The 17,319-nt window shown below is 39.8% G+C and overlaps 1 protein-coding gene across 1 annotated transcript in view; it reads left to right on the top strand.

Moving 5' to 3' along the window:
• The window catches only part of LOC106059535 (calcium-activated chloride channel regulator 3A-1-like), a 376,089-nt gene that overhangs the window by 180,549 nt on the left and 178,221 nt on the right, over positions 1–17,319 (top strand). The window contains exon 8 of the mRNA XM_056025932.1: positions 4,507–4,632. Within this exon, the coding sequence (XP_055881907.1) occupies positions 4,507–4,632 (126 nt within the window). The remainder of the gene's footprint in view (positions 1–4,506; positions 4,633–17,319) is intronic.

Here is a 17,319-nt window from a genome sequence, read left to right as displayed (position 1 = left end):
GATTTATTCTAATATAAATAAAAAAAAAGTAAATCTACCCAAAAAGAGGGGGGGGGCGGTCACGGTCGAAATATAATGTAGATTGAATTAAGAAGGCGAAGAAAAGTCGTTTGAGTGAGTATATGTTTCGGAGGCGCAATTAGAAGTGGGTCTTTCCAAATCAGAAAAGAAAATAGAGAGTGGGCAGTAAAATTTCATTTAACAGATACATTAATTCACGGGCTGAAAAAATAAAAAAAAGAACATAATTATCAATATAAGATCCTGGCCCCTTCTCCTGTCTGTGGTACAACAGACAGGAGAAGGGGCAAAGGCGAGCAACTGGCGCCTAAGCCAGTAAGCTTCGGGCAGGAGGGGCTCGTTAGTCTTGGTTGGCTACCCATCTAGGAAAAATCTGAATCCAAACCTCCACTGCCCTGCGGCTATACCCAAACAAGGGAAAGGCTTCGGGAGACAACCCTGAGCTGGTGACCCTTAGGCAGACTGTGGCACACCGTGCTACAGCCTGGCAGATCCTGCAGCGCTACTGATCCCAAACTGTATTGGATATTCCGTTCCTTTGGTCACATCAGCTGCGCGGAGAGGGGGGAAATGCTGCGTGGGCGACATCGTTCCGACCATAAACAATGCCCAGGCTTTCATTGCACTTATTCAAAGCCCTAACCCCAAAAAACTGGAGAGGGCACTCCAGCTTTGCCTTTGGCGTCGGTCAAACACGGGAAGTGGCAGTCACCGGTTATAAGCTCAAATGCTCAATTGACGTAGAGCAGGGCGCCAGGGGCCACTTTCGTCGGTGGGAGGGATCCTAGGATTCCAATGGACAGCTACCACCCGCCTCAAGCTGGGTAGCCCCCAGCCAATAAGGTGCTGTCCCGTCATGCCTGTCTTCCTCGTTTGGGTACACGAGGATAGGACAAAATCTGAAAAGCAGGCACAAAGCCAATGTACCAGTCAACATGAAGAAAACAAAGAGGAGCTCCACTCTTAAACTGGGCACATGGAATGTGCGTACTCTACAAACTGGACTTAATGAAAACCTACCAGACATAGAAGATGTCAGAAAATCTGCAATAATAAACGATGAACTGTCCAAGCTCAAAGTAGACATTGCCGCCCTTCAGGAAACTCCTTTAGCTGACTCTGGTTCAATCAAAGAAAAAGACTACACCTTCTTCTGGCAAGGCAAAGCCGAAAGTGAAGTAAGGGAACATGGCGTTGGTTTCGCAGTTAAGAACACACTGCTGAACACAGTAGCGCTGAAGTGCAACGGTTCAGAAAGACTCCTATCACTACGCCTTAACACATCTATTTGACATGTGACTTTGATATGTGCCTACGCTCCTACTCTGAGTTCCACACCAGAGGCCAAAGATATGTTTTATGACAACCTTTCGTCTGCTCTTAGCGAGATCCCAACTACGGAACAGGTTATCATCCTCGGCGACCTCAATGCACGCGTTGGATCTGACAGCTTTGCATGGGACAGCTGTATTGGGCGTTTTGGTGTCGGAAAAGTAAATGAAAATGGACAAAGGCTCCTTGAGGTTTGCTCACTACACTCCCTCTGTGTCACTAATACCTATTTCAAGACTAAACCGCAGCACAGAGTATCTTGGCGGCACCCTCGCTCCAAACACTGGCACCAACTAGACCTAATCATGGTAAGACAAAAGTGCTTAAAATTTGTCAAGCTTACCAGGTCCTACCACAGTGCAGACTGCGACACAGATCATTCCTTGGTATGTTGTAAGATCAATCTTCTCCCCAAAAAAATCCATCCTATCAAGCAGATTGGAAGACCCCAATCGGATGTAAGCAAGATGTGTCACCCTGAACTCCAGATACAGTTTGCTGAATCTTTTGAACGCGAGTATAAAAATATCTCTGAAAATACAGCAACAGAAAAATGGGAACACCTCAAGTCCACCATACAAAAGACTTCCCTAGAAATCTTTGGAAGAAAAATTACAAAACAAAATGATTGGTCTGACTCTAAAGCAGCTATTTTAGCACCTGTCATCAGAGCAAAAAGAGATGCATTCGCTACTTACAAGGCAAAACCTACCCAACGCAACCTGTTAAACCTGAAAGAAGCTAGAGCCAATGCACAGAGGACAGCAAGGATCTGTGCCAATTAATGCTGGGTAGAGCTCAGTGAGAATATTCAGCTCGCAGCCCGAGTGGGCAACATAAGAGGGATGTACGAAGGAATCAAAAAGGCTCTCGGACCCTCCCAAAACAAGACAGCACCTATTAAATCAACCACTGGGGAAATCAATCACAGACAAGTGCCAACAAATGCACAGATGGGTTGAACATTACTCTGAGCTCTACGCCACAACAAGCTCAGTCTCTGACTCAGGCCATCATACAATTACCCACAATGAAAGAGCTAGACGAAACACCCACCCTTTCAGAGCTCAACAAAGCCATAGACAACATTGCTGCCCGCAAAGCACCCAGATGCGATGGTAGATCTTCTAAAACAATGCAAATCTACTCTTATCCAACCTTTACACGAACTGCTTTACGAATGTTGGCAAGAAGGTGCTGTGCCACAAGACCTGCTGGATGCTAAAATCATTACACTGTATAAGAACAAAGGTGACAGAAGCGACTGCAACAATTACAGGGGAATCTCCCTCTTAAGTATTGTAGGCAAAGTCTTTGCTCGAGTGATACTTCCCAGGCTACAAAAACTTGCTGATCGAGTCTATCCAGAATCACAATGCGGCTTTCGCTCAGGGAGATCCACGATTGACAGGATTTTCTCCATCCGCCAACTCCAGGAAAAGGGCAGAGAACAAAGGATGCCTTTGTACATTGCGTTTATTGACCTGACAAAGGCCTTCGATCTAGTTAGCAGAGATGGCCTGTTTAAAATTTTACAGATAATAGGCTGTCCACCCAAGCTACTAAATGTAATCATATCTTTCCACCAAAATATGATCGGTACAGTGAAATTCAACGGTGCCAGCTCTGAAAGTTTCAGTATAAACAGCGGAGTTAAACAAGGATGTGTTCTGGCCCCAACCCTCTTTGGAATACTATTTTCACTGCTAATCCACAACGCGTTTGACAAATCCACCGAAGGCATCTATCTCCATTCCAGATTTGATGGCAAACTCCTAAATATTGCCAGATTGAGGACCAAAACTAATTTCAGAGCCACCCTCGTAAGAGATATGCTATTCGCGGGCGACGCAGCGGTAGTGGCACACACGTAAGAGGAACTTCAGTCACTAATGTCCCGCTTCTCTCAGGCCTGTAAAGAATATGGCTTGACTATTAGCACGAAGAAAACACATGTTATGGGACCACCTGCTACAGCACCACCCTCCATCCTCATAGACGATAACAAGCTGGACGCCAGAAACGAATTCCGCTATCTGGGATCCACAATTAAAGATGACCTGTCTCTAGAAGAGGAGATGAAAAAAACGCATAGGGAAGGCTGCCTCGACCTTCGCTAGACTCAGACCAAGAGTTTGGGAAAACCATAAGCTAACTACGGTGACCAAAATGGAAGTCTACAAGGCATGCGTTATGAGTACACTGCTGTATGGCAGTGAATCATGGACCACCTACGCAAAGCAAGAGAGAAAACTGAACTCATTCCATTTGAGATGTCTCCGTAGGATCTTGAATGTCACATGGAAAGAAAAAGTGTGCAATACTGAGATCCTTGCGCGATCAGGTATTCCCAGCATCTTTACAGCCCTCAGACAACGCCGTTTGCGCTGGCTTGGACATGTTCGCCGTATGGAGGACAAGCGCATCCCGAAAGTCATCCTCTATGGTCAACTCGCGACTGTCACAAGAAAAACTGGTCGCCCCCACCTCCTTTACATAGATGTAATAAAACGTGACCTCAAATCAGTGAACATCAATACTGACAAATGGGAAGACATAGCTCTAGACCGCAACAGATGGAGAGAGACAGTGACCAAGAAAGCTAAGGACAGTGAAAGTACATGATTCTCAGCTGAGGAAGAAAAACGTAAAATCCGAAAAACGGCCAGCTCCTCTACCACCGAAGCAAAAGCCACCTTAACCTGCGCTATCTGTGGACGGGAGTGTCTCTCCAAAATAGGGCTCCACAGCCACATGAGGAAGTGTGCTCTGAGATGAACCATAGTCGTTCTACGACTGAAGGAGGCCAATGAAGATCCTGGGAACAAATCATCCGGTGTAGCCTGTGTTGATTAATATGAACGAATAATAACAAAACTCGAGGTTTATATAAACTATAGACACCAAATCAGATGTTTATTCTTACGCCATGTTGGTTGACAAAAACAGTTACAGGGGATGTTACTCCCTAACACTGAGTGGTACAACCTATATAAAATACACACCAACAGCCTGTGTGTACTGCTAGTATATTTATATATTTATGTATACAAAACAAAACCCATATACCTATAGATATTAGGAATATGATGTCGGATGTATACTTGCCTATTTATACCATTAAAATGTATTTAATATTTTGAATGTTTTTAGGGAACATCGCTTAGTGTTTTAAAACAGGCAGCTAGCAACTATATACTTAGTTGTATTGAAACTGGCAGCAAGCTTGGAATCGTCCAGTTTAGCACAAACGCCTCAACTCTATCGCATCTGACGGAGGTAAGTAATAACGTTGTTTTTTTTTATCTTCTATTTCAATAAGATAAGGATTTGAAGAGTTTCGTGATGAGAGATTTCAGTAAATTATTTTGATTCAAATTTACACACTCCTAAGTGAATAAAGTATATTAAAAATATCAACATAAAAACTAAGAAGACTAAGACTAATGCTGCTTTATTGATTCTTATTGGAAATTTGTTGTGATTAGAAGGAATCTTTTCTAAAAAAAAAAAACAAGGTTACAAAGACAGTTTGTGTGGAGACACAAACTCAAAATCAGCCCCCGAAGTGGTCCACGCAGGCAGGTAAAAAGTCAGGTTTCAATATTTTCAGAAAGAACATCAGAATGAAATTCTATCATAGACAAATGACAGAGAAGAATGGAGAAAGAAGGTTGACGGATCTTGTGTGGTGCCCCAGCGGTCCACAGACAGAAGGATAGGTGAAAGTGAATGTGAAGTAAGATGTGAACCTGGCCTAACTGATGTCTTATAATGAATATATAATTGCTCTAATTGTTTTGTAAAGGGACAATCTCTTATTCCTCAAGAAAAAAACATTTCCGTAAAAATAATATAAAAAATCCTTTAGTTCAGTGTGGTATTATGTGGTTTTCATGTTGCAGTTCACGCGATAACACAAAAATCTACTTATTAATTGTTGTTTTAAATTATGTCCAACTTATATGCATACTAAATAGATTTTTTTCTCTTAAAAAAAGAATTTTTTTTTTGTAAATGTAGAAGTTAGTATAACAGAACTTACTTAACTTAGCAATACAAATGTAAAAAAAATATTTTTTGGACAAAAATCTAAAACCGTTTGCATAAATGTGTAAAAAATATTGTAAGTGGTTGTGTAAAAAATATTGTAAGTAGTGTTCTTCCCTACTATGGAGACTCCCGTGTTTGTTACTATTAATAGTGAATAGTTCTAAAAGTGGTGTATTTTTATGAAAAAAAAACTACTTGCATAAGTGATTTAAAAAAATAGATTTTTCGCTTTCAGAAAAGAAAAAAGTAGCCGTTGCATCAGAACTTTGAATGTAAAAATTGAATCTAAAATATTATGATGTCGGATTTTCTTTATCTTTTCTAGTTTACGTCATCTTAACGAGACGGACGGACGGACAGACATTCCGCCCAAAACTAATAGCGTCTTTTCCCCTTTCGGGGGCGGCTAAAAATCATTCACATTAATAGAGCAGACACAAATTAAAAGTCACTACACATAGACGTCTTAGTTCTTTTCGCGTTTCCTAGTTTCGATTGTCGCAGATTATCTAAGCGGCGCAAAGTTTAGATGAAACGTTGCCTTGCCAAATTATTCCATATGTTAGCAGATTGTTATTATTATTGCACAGTAAAAATTATCCAAAATTTTCTTATTTAGTTTAAAGCTGTTAAGTTTGTATTCAAAAATAGACGCCGTGTGATTTTCTTTGCCAGAGTTTCAAGTGGTCTTCCCATGAAAAGCTTGTTGTCAAAATGACACCCATTTTAAACTGTCAGGTAGAGTTGAGCCATAGACTCTTGAAACTCTAGTCCACTAAAAGCGAACAAGAGCTCCTCTTACTGGTCTGTCTGGAAGAGGGTCTAAAAGTGTCTATATTAACACGATCATTTCCAGTGACACGGTCACTCCGGACTCGCGGACTAGAGACGTGGCCGAAGGCTGTGTACTCCGGGAACCACTGCTATTTTCCTATACTATACGTAACAGTGAAACGGACTCTTGAGAAACGGCGCCTAATTTGTGACAAGGTCGTGGGAGCTCTTTTACAACCCTCACAGTGCAATGGGAGTACTCTTGCACCCCTAAAACACAACCAAGGGAGTCTTGTTTATCTACCTCTTTGGCCTAGCTGATTCCTCTTACAACCGTTTCCAACCGGGCACAATGACACCCACTTGTTGTATTGGTATAATGTTAATCTACAGTTTATGTATCAGTTGTTTATTTCTTCAGAAATCTATTAGAAGTTCTTTAGTTTTTGTGACACTCAGTTCTAAAAAGTTGTTAGAGCACAACTTTGTAAAGTCTTCTCTCGAACTTCGATAGCTATAATTATATAACTATAACGTTATAGCTACGTATAGAATAGCTATAAAACTATATAATATAAATTTAACAACAATAATCAAGTAAGTTTGAATAATAATAATGAAACAATAAAAAAGATTAGTTAAGCAAAACTATGATAATGAATTTTAAAAATTAATGGAATGAAGGAACATCGATACTCCGCTTGCTTTTCCTTTTGTGAATCTGTCTGTCTGGGTGTAATCTTCTCCAACTTTACATTTTCAAACAAAGTTGAAACTTCGAACATTTATTCATTGTCAATGACAACAATGAAAAATAATAAATTAATTAAATAATTAGTTAAACAATCAGTTGTAATTATTTTTTTTTTTTTACATAGAAATGCACAAAGCTAAGGGGAAATACGTTTTAGTGTAGAGAATTAGGTCGTTCGCTAAAAATGTTAAAGTATATACTTTTTTAAAACTATAAAACCTTCTATCTTTCAAAGTACACGAATTTCGTTGTTTTTTCTTAATTACTTTTGAAAGGGCAGCACAGAAGCCTTCTCCCAGATACCCTTACGCCCCCTACCCCTCCGGTCTACAAAAGTGATTGGACCGTCAACATATTCTGATGTATGCTTTAAGCTAGCTACTAATAATCTTCTTTCTAGAGAGATAAGTTTCATAAAGAACCATTCAATTCTCATTTTACGAAGAAACTGACAATAGTAATATTTAATACCTAGTGGCTGAGCCTCCCTGGGTTAATCCTACACTATTGAACGAGCAATTTCTTGTATGTATGTATGTAAGTATGTATGTATGTATGTATGTATGTATGTATGTATTATGTATGTATTATGTATTTATGTATACATGTACGTACGGCATGTATGTATGTATGTATGTTTCATTTATTTATATGTATGTAGTATGTATGCATGTTTGTATGCATGTATGTACGGTATGTATCTTTGTATGTAGGTATTTATTTATAAATGTATTGTAATAACTTAAGGGAGCCACTCAACGAGACATAGATGTTTATTTACACAACATCACAGGTACACAAATCAACATCTATCTTAGGCACAGTCTCTTCATATTGCCTCTCTCCTTGGGCGGACATCGTTCTCCTTTCTAATGTTGACATCCTTAGTCTATCACAGTGCGCACCTTCTTGCACTAGCCTGGATGGCGGTGCGAATGGCAGAGTTATAACATTGCCCCCTTCTTAGAGCTTTTCGTCCCGAAAAGAAACAGTGTAGTGGAGGTTTGACAGTTCAGGTGGAGGTCGATCGGTGGGAACCACAGACGGTAAGGTGCCTGTTGCCCACGAAGCCATCTGCACATTTTTCCGCGGCCGTCGCTTTCTCTTCTTCCAGTTGGCCAGTCTATGCTTGAGACGATATCGTGGTCGCTGCTTCGACCTCATGAAGATAGTCGCTGATGCCAGCCAGCTGACAAGGGGGGGAGTAAGTGGAGGTCAGGGTTGGCATCCACTTAACACAAATGGCGACCGCTGTAGTTCCCAGGGCCGTTGTTCTAAGATGCCAAGTCAGCGGACCTTTTCCATGGACGTCTCGTGACACAGTTGTAGGCCCATAGGTAGCCATGTTTTCAGACACATCGTCTTTCTCAGCTTTATCTGTAAGGTATGTCCATGAAGCACTCTTGTAATGTTCCATAAGCGAATGTTTATCCACCACTGTATCAGGTTCTGCTGGAATTGATTCAACATCATTTAAGTCACTCTCACTGATGTAGGCAGAAGTACAAATGTCTGTAAAGCCGCATATACAGTTCATGTCAATCGCCTGGTTGCAGTTGCTAAGCATTGAGTTCTCTCTTATGCCGCAGGCTAAGTCGAATTCGTTGTTTCTGTCTCGGCCATTGTTGGGGCCCGTATTCGCAATTTCACTCGACGACATCCAAGGCAAGGAATCAGAAACGGTCTTGAGGCTTTCATGGTTTGAGTTCTCATCAAAGGTACTGACAGATAAACAGAGGTCTTTAAGGTCCACAGCAGCAAGCTTGGGCGCAGACCCAACGTTGTCTTGATCTGTCCGGCTCATTGAGGTACTCGTTGCAGGTACACCAGGAACAAAAACTTCAGGCACATAACAGACTTCTCTTGTTTCTTCATTTGTCTCTTTCCTTTCGATTCGGCACATCCCGTTGAGATCGTCACAGCAATTGTTATCACGCCTCTCATCTTGAAAGTCACCCCCGACAGACTTGCCCACAACACTGTCACAGACGGCGCTACTATCCCCAGCGCCTCCATCACCACTGTTTGTGCTGCCACAGTTCTGACCAGGTAACTGCCCTTTCACTAACGAGTTTATTTATTCTTTCACTTGCGACACAATTTTATCACTTTGGTCTATTTAGCCTTCTACTTGCAATACACTTTCATCTACTTTGTTCAACATTATGTTCCTACTCATGTTCCCCATCATGATCCTAATCGTGTTCATTTGTTCCTTAAATGCATCCCCACAGTTCTGGATCTTAATAATAATAATAATAATAATCTTTATTGTCCGTATGGAAATTTGTCTTACAATTTGTGCATTACACCAAACAAAAAACATAATAACTATAAGAAACAAAGTGTACATTCACACCAGACTCACTCATAATTTACATGTTACAAAGTTTGTACCAGATTGTTCTTATTTAATGATTTGATTGCCAGGGGAACAAAAGAGTGTTTGTGTCTGTTAGTCTTTGCTATCGGTGTCTTGTATCTCTTTTGTGATGGTGAAATCACAAAGTCCTGACACAAAGGGTGATTCTTTATTTCGAGGATCTTGTTAGCTTTTTTTATAGATGTTTGTCTGATTTGGGGTTTGTTTTTTGCCAATGATTTTACCAGCAGCATTTAGGATTCTATAAAGTTTATTTTTATTTTTAATGCTCAGATTGCCATACCAGGCAGTGCTATTGAAACTAAAAATATTGCAGATATGAGCGTGATAAAACATAGCTAACATTAAACGAGGACAGTTTTCTTAGTAATCGTAATCTTTGCTGCCCTTTTTTTTGCTGATATATGTGACAGGTGGGGAAATGTGATGTGTGTTTGGCGCGTTTAATGTCTAGGGGATGATTATTTTTAAAGCTATCACACACCAACCTATCAGCATATGAATCGGGAGCAGATACGCAACGAGACAAGCAATGAAAGATAGATACAAAAGTTAAAAATGAAGAATATTTATTTACATAAATATACATATAAGAATAAAAAGGGGGAGGATTTGCATCTATCTCCAAATAATACTAGATTTAATCATCACTCTTGCACTTAATGAGAGAGTATGTCACTTTGTCCTCTGCGACAGCTGGATGTGTCCTGGCTTGAGGTTCTGCAGCTGGAGGTGGCGCTCTAGCGGGTAGAGGGACGCCGGTGATTCAGTTCTTGTGGAGTCTCAATCCAAAGTTCTGATATCTGTAGTGGGCACAGTAGGGCGAGTGGCCGGCTACCGTGGGCACAAGGTTACTGCGGGCAGAGCTGATCTGCCGTGGGCAGCGTAGTTGACAGGGTATGTCCAGTGAGTTGCAGAGGGTTGGCGTAGCTATGACGTCTCACACAGATCTGGGTCTATAGGGACGTCGCACCTAACAAGTTGACAGGAGGGCTGTCGAATAGGCGGGCAAGGCCGATAGCGCCAAGTAGTATAGTTGAGTAGTGTCGAGTAGACACTGAACAGCAAATGCCAAATAGGTGATTAATCCAATAGATAAATAAATAGGCAGATCTCAGTAGGAAAGTGCAGTGCTGAATAGCACTCTGCACATAAATAGACAGACACCTGAGGGAGGGTGCGGATAAATAAAGACAAGTTAGGACATGTCTCTCATGCATCTTATCGATGCCCTCGACTGAGGTGCATTCGTCAGATTAGTAAAATTGCTTTAGAGCACAAAGGGGAGATGATGACAAATGGGATTTGGAAAATAGATGGCAGATAGTAGCAATATAGAAATGTACATAGAAGGGGAAATAATAATCTCAAATAAACAACACAGGTGGATAGAGAAAGGGGGGGGTGAAATGGGCGGTGGTCAGCGACCAAGACGGTTTGTTTACATACGACCGTCGGTCGAGAACAATGGAGCGCGCTTGAATGGAGAGGGTGTCCGTTCAAGCGGCGTAACTCTCGCTAGAGAAAAAATGAGAAAAGGGGAGATAATTCATATATCCTCTGTAAACGCAGTATCAGTGCGCTAGTAAAATTATCACGGTTGTCAGCCGAGATAAAGAAAATAAAATAAGATGTACAAATATATACATGGTTGCATCAACGATCAATTGAGCAACGTAGCATTAATAGATTAATATAAAATATACATAAGCCATGTTTATGTTTTCTACTTACGACAGTGAGAAATACACAATGCACTAATTAATGTAAATAAAATAATAAAATACATATGATAATCTCCAGTGAGAAATATGCACAAAGTAACTAAGATGGAACTTGTGATTAAGTTCGGCTTACCACTAGGTATTCCTCTAGGAGGGAGAATAAATGATATAGTCCAGACTCGATTGCTCATCGAGAATGAGAAATAAGAGGGTCCGACTTCATTTGGGTCTACTTTATATAGGCATGGAAAATGTGGGCGGAAACAGGAAATGTCCTAGGCTTAGAATTATCTTACACGTGGGTGAATTAGACTTGAGATGGGAGTCGCACATTGGTACGCCGAGAGGCACTTTGACTCGAGTAATCTCCTAGATCAAAGAGAGACGTAGGAGAAAGGGGGGGGAGGATTGACTTGCATTCCACACAAGGTGGTGTCCACTGCGGCTGTCAGACATCCTGCCGATAAGATCAAAGAGTCTGTGTGTATCTTTGCCCCGGTCAAGGGAAGATAAATCGAAAGACGTGGCCTAGCTATCTCCAATGTGGTCAACTAAGTCTAGCCTGGAGGGGAAAAGGTGGCGCGGGTGAAGAATTTGGGGGTAGGATGGGGAGATAATTAAAATAAAATAAATAAATAAAGATAAATAATAATTAATGCTGTGATAAATTTGAGTGACTCTGACAGCGAGTTTTTGACTTGTCACAATATAATCAGTATTTGCAGTAAAATTTAGTTTATTGTCTAGGATAGTACCAAGGTATTTAAAGGTTTGCACAATTTCAATAGTCTCTCCAGCTACAGAAACAATATCATTTTCCTTCTTTTCCCTACGAAAATCGATTATCATTTCTTTGGTTTTTTTACATTTAATAATAAAAAATTATCTTTACAGTATTTTTCAATGTGTTCTATTTCTTTGAAATACTCATTTACGTCTGAGCTCTCTGAGAGCAGGGCAAGAAGAGCCGCATCATCAGCGAATTTTGGAAAGGAGCAAAAAGGACTATCGGATTGAAAATCATTGGTGTACAGAATGAACCACAATGGCGATGTCACAGACCCCTGAGGCGCCCCTGTGTTAACTATGCGTTCATTAGATATAACATTGTTTACCCTAACCCTCTGAGCTATCTGGGTCAAAAATTCATTAGTATTATGTATGGACTAATCTGCAACGCGTTCATCTTTTCAATGAGTAAATGAAGTTGTATAGTGTTAAAAGCTGATGAGAAATCAATAAAGAGCATTCTTACATAAGTGTTCGGTAAGTCCAGATGTTTGTAGACACAGTTTAAAATATTTAGGATGGCATCGTCTACACCTTTACTCTTTTGGTAAGTAAATTGTAAAGGGTCTAACTTATTACAAAGATCATTCAGGAGAAACATTTTAACCAATTTTTCTAAACATTTAGACACAATGGAAGTAAGTGAAACAGGTCTATAGTCATTCATTTCCTTCGGTTTGGAAACCTTTGGCACAGGTACAATTATAGATGACTTCCACACAGGTGGTATCTCATGGTTTAGTAATGAAGTAGAAAAAATATCTTAGAAAGGTTCAGCTAGTTGTTCAGCACATTCTTTTAAGATTCGCCCTTTTATTCCATCAGGCCCACCAGCTTTCATTGGGTTGACGTTTTTGAAAATGTTACAAACTTGCTCTTTAGTAATCGCTAATTCTAAGCAGTTGTTAACATTGACATCCTCAAGGGCTTTGAGTCTTAGATAATTAAAATCTTTCGTGTCGAAGCGACAATAGAAATCATTTAACTCGTTGGCCAATGTTTTTTCATCTCTTGTAGCAAGATTATTTTTAAATTTGACTTGTGCTCCTGCTATTTTGTTCATGATGCCCCATGCCTGTCTCATGTCACTTGTATTAATTGAGTCTTCCAGCTTGGTGCGGTACTTTCTCCTCCCTTCACCAAGAACGACGTTGAGATTTCGTTGAGCAATTTTCCTTGTCTGTCCATCGCCACTCATAAATGCTCTATTCTTACTCACTTAGACCCTTCCGCGCCGTTCGGTGCATTTGCCATCAAGCTGTTTCCACAAAAATCTGTCACTGGTAATGTCTGAAGCCTCTTCCCACCTGCTCTGAGGACCTCCATGAATGTGTGGTGCCTAGTTGTACTAGGATGTCATCGCAACTCTTCTTATGCTTATTCATTTTGTCGGAGAACATGTCTCGAAAAACTCATGCGACGTTCTGCCACAATCTTTTTAAGGGGTCGACTCCCAGTTCGGCATAGGATTTCCTGGTAGAAATGTGTAACCTCTCTTGAATTCGCTCTTGGAATTAAGTGACTGTAGTTTGCTTTAGATTTTATATAGTTTTAAAGTAAAAAATCTCTGGAGTTATGTTGTTGTTTTTTTTATTCAAAACCCCATTTAGCTACGGTCATAGAATTTAGTAACTGTAGTTTGCTTTAGAATAATATTGAAGATAGAGGTTTTCCATCTCAAAACGCTCTGTAGGGGGATTTTAAACTCGAAACCAGCTGGAGGGGTTTTAAACTTTTAAAAAAGCCATCTGTAGGAGAGGGATTTAAACAAAACCCCCGATTGTCTTGGCTACGCTCAAATAATTTTAGTGTGTAAATTTGCTTTTTTATATTGAAGAGGTATTTTTTAGCATCAAACCACTCTGAAGGGGAGTTTAAACTCAGAACTCTTTTTTGGCAACGCTCATAGCATTTTGAGTGCGTAATTTGCTTTTTTCTTACATTGAAGATGTATTTTTTAGCTTCAAACTCCTCTGGAGGGGAGTTTAAACTCAAAACCCCTTTGAATATAATTTAATTGAATAATAATTTATTTTGTTTTTAATATTAAAGAGGTATTTTTTACCTTCAAACCCCGCTGAAGGGGGGGGGGTTAAACTCAAAACTGAGTAAAAACCCATTTAGCTACGCTCATAACATTTTGATTGCATAATTTGCTTTTTTTTTATATTGAAGAGATATTTTTAGCTTCAAACCCCGCTGAAGGGGGGTTTAAATTCAAAACTGAGTCAAAACCCATTTAGCTACGCTCATAACATTTTGAGTGCGTAATTTGCGTTTTTTTATACCGGGTATTGAAGAGGTATTTTTTAGCTTTGAACCCTTGTGACAGGTTGGCGAAAGTGACGTGTGTTTAGCGCGTTTAATGTCTAGGGCAGTGTTTCTCAAACTGTGTGCCGCGGCACACTAGTGTGCCGCCGAAGATTTGCTGGTGTGCCGCGGGAGTTTTCAGAACGCCACACGTGCAGCGTTACACAGGTCTGTCTACTATTAATTTTTTTTTTACGTTGCGATGACATCCCCACTTGCAACGACCAGTAATAGAAGTGGATCGCTCCATAGTGACGGAAAGGGTTGTTAGCTCTTCAGGTTATAGCATTGTCCACTATACAAATATTATTATAATGACTCGAATGTAGGCCGCCTTAGCAGACTCACGTCAGTTCTTGAATTGGTTACGATAATAATGTGATAGTAAATGTTATTGTTTTGTCAGGCCCGTCCTGTTATTGTAACCCAGTAACCCACAATGCTGGCATGTCGAAAGAATGTGCTCATTAACAGATGGGGGGGGGGTAATTGAATTCCTTTTAGGCCTTTATATATGGACGATCTAACATGAATAAACCAGCATTTAAACTTTAAACAGACAAGAAAGTGTTTGTTAGTCTCTACTAGCCTACTATTACAAATAATAAGCTATGTGTTTCATGTAAATTGTTTAGGTGAATTTTAATAATAACAAATTATCAATAAGCATTATTCATTGTTATCCATGGAGAAATACGTTAGCAAGAATGAAACTGCGCAAGCGTTAAATGAAAAGCAAGGAACCAAACGAAGGTACAAAGAAGATTACATCGGATATGGTTTCATATCTTCGGGACCTGAAGATTCTCCATTGCCATTCTGTCTGATCTGCAATGCAACTCTGTCGAATGAGGCGCTTGTTCCAAGCAAATTGAAGAGGCACTTGGAAACAAAACATCCATCTGTAAAAGCGCAACCGAGGGAATACTTCGAAAACATCAGGGCTCAACAAAATAAACAAGCTAAGAAACTTACGAACTACCTAAAGCTGCCAGAAAAGGGATTGATTGCAAGTTATAAGGTTGCTCAGTTATTAGCAAAACGCAAGAAAGCACACACAGAGGCTGAATCAGTCATTGCACCAGCTTTAGCAATAGTTGTTGAAACTATCCTTGGACCCGATGCCGCCGAAAAAGTTAAAAAAGTTCCTTTGTCAAATGATACTATCTCGCGCAGAATTGAAGACTTGTCGTCAGATTTACAAGATCAAATCTGCGAACACTTCGACGTGACTGACGATGAAGTGTCTCTGCTGTGGTCTCTTCAAGTTGATGAATCCACTGACGTTAGCGGCAAAGCCCAGCTTCTAGCTTTTATTCGGTTCATAAAGGATGAAAAATGTGTCAACGAATTCTTATTTTGCAAAGACTTACCAACTACGACCAAAGGCGAAGATATTTTCAAAGTGGTGAACGAAAACATTTTGCTATTCAAACTACAGTGGAAAAACTGTGTCAGCGTTTGCACCGATGGCTGTCCTTCCATGCAGGGAAATAGAAAGGGATTCGTCACTCTTGTGCGTCAAGAAAATCCAAATGTATTAGTTGTTCACTGCATGATCCACAGAGAAGCTCTTGCCTTCAAATCTTTGCCGAAAGATTTTATGTCTGTTCTGGATCAAGTGATTGAAGTTGTAAACTTTATCAAATCTCGACCACTTGCATCCCGACTTTTCTCTCAGCTCTGTGAAGCAATGGACTCAGACTACAAATGTCTGCTGTATCATACCAACGTTCGTTGGCTCTCCAGGGGAAAAGTGTTAAAGCGTGTCGTCCAACTCAAGGCCGAGTTGATTTCATTCTTGGAGGCTGAAAAAAAAGACTTTGGGTTATCTATTAATGACGAGATCTGGTGGGTTAAGGTGACATTTCTCTCTGATTTATTTGATAAATTAAACTCATTGAATTTAAGTCTTCAAGGACCATCGGAAACCATCATCACTGCATCCTCAAAACTGAAGTCATTTGGGGAAAAATTGTCTTTGTGGCAAAGTAAGATCTCGAAAGGAGTCTTCGACTGCTTTCCTACTTACAATGAATGTAGGCCTACTTCAAATGAAGAAATCAGCTCCGAAATTCTGGACACTTTGACACACATGCAGTCAGCATTGCAGCATTACTTTCCAACAATTGGAAGTAATGAATATGGATGGGTCAGCTATCCATTTGGAAACAATGAAGCTACAAATCTGACAACTGAAGAAGCAGAGCAGCTCATAGATTTAAAAAACGATGCAGTTCTTAAGTCAAGTTTTGCCGAGAAAAGCCTGGATGTCTTTTGGATTTCAATCAACAAGTTATATCCTGCAATCAGTTTAAAAGCAATCAAAATAATTCTTCCATTTGCATCTTCATGGTTTTGTGAGTTTGGATTTTCAGCACTGACTGAAATCAAGTCTAAGAAAAGAGAAAGACTTCTTACAATAGACGATGAAATGCGAGTTTGTTTGTCGGCTCTGGAGCCTCGATTAGATCGAATTTGCTCTCAAAAACAGGCACACCCTTCACATTAAATGTGATACTTAAAAAAGGTAAAATCTTTTTTTCTTTTTTATTATAAAACAACTGTTGCTCTTCGTGGTGTGCCGCGAAATTTTTGTAGTTTTTTTACTGTTACTTTTACTTTTGGTGAAAAAAATTGTAAAGCTGACATATTATTGGTGAGCAAATGTTTAATTAGGCATATTGGTTCATTAAATGTTCTCATGTTTACAAAGAAATGTTTTAGTCTAGTGCTGTAACGTGTGGCGTCAACGAAAAGTAAAAGTTATCTTCACAGCTCACCGCAATTAACGTGTAGCAATTAGTAAAACAAAAAACACACGGATAAAACAATACATAAACAGATCTCGGCAAATTGTATTTCATTTTTTCTTCTTTAATGAAAACTTCCTCTATATAAGTGTTTGTAATTGTTGTGCTTGTGGAATAAAACCAAAACTATAATGCTCGTATTTATTGGCAAGAGAGAGAATAACATAAAGGTAGAGAAAAATGTGACAGTAGATTTTGGAAGAGATATTTAAATCGTTTTTTCGTAAGCATTGTTAAAGTAGAAATTGAAATAGATTACTTTTACAAAGGGCAATGCAATACTTTATTTGCGAATACCCTTTTTAGTTGTTTGTGGTCTGTCTGTAACTAAAAGATGTTTGCAAAGCCACATTACAAATAGGGATG

The sequence above is a fragment of the Biomphalaria glabrata genome, chromosome 4 (genome assembly GCF_947242115.1).
Source record: "Biomphalaria glabrata chromosome 4, xgBioGlab47.1, whole genome shotgun sequence".
Lineage (NCBI taxonomy): Eukaryota > Metazoa > Mollusca > Gastropoda > Planorbidae > Biomphalaria > Biomphalaria glabrata.
The sequence above is the reverse complement of the archived record's forward strand: the minus strand, read 5'-3'. Positions and strand labels throughout refer to the sequence as shown.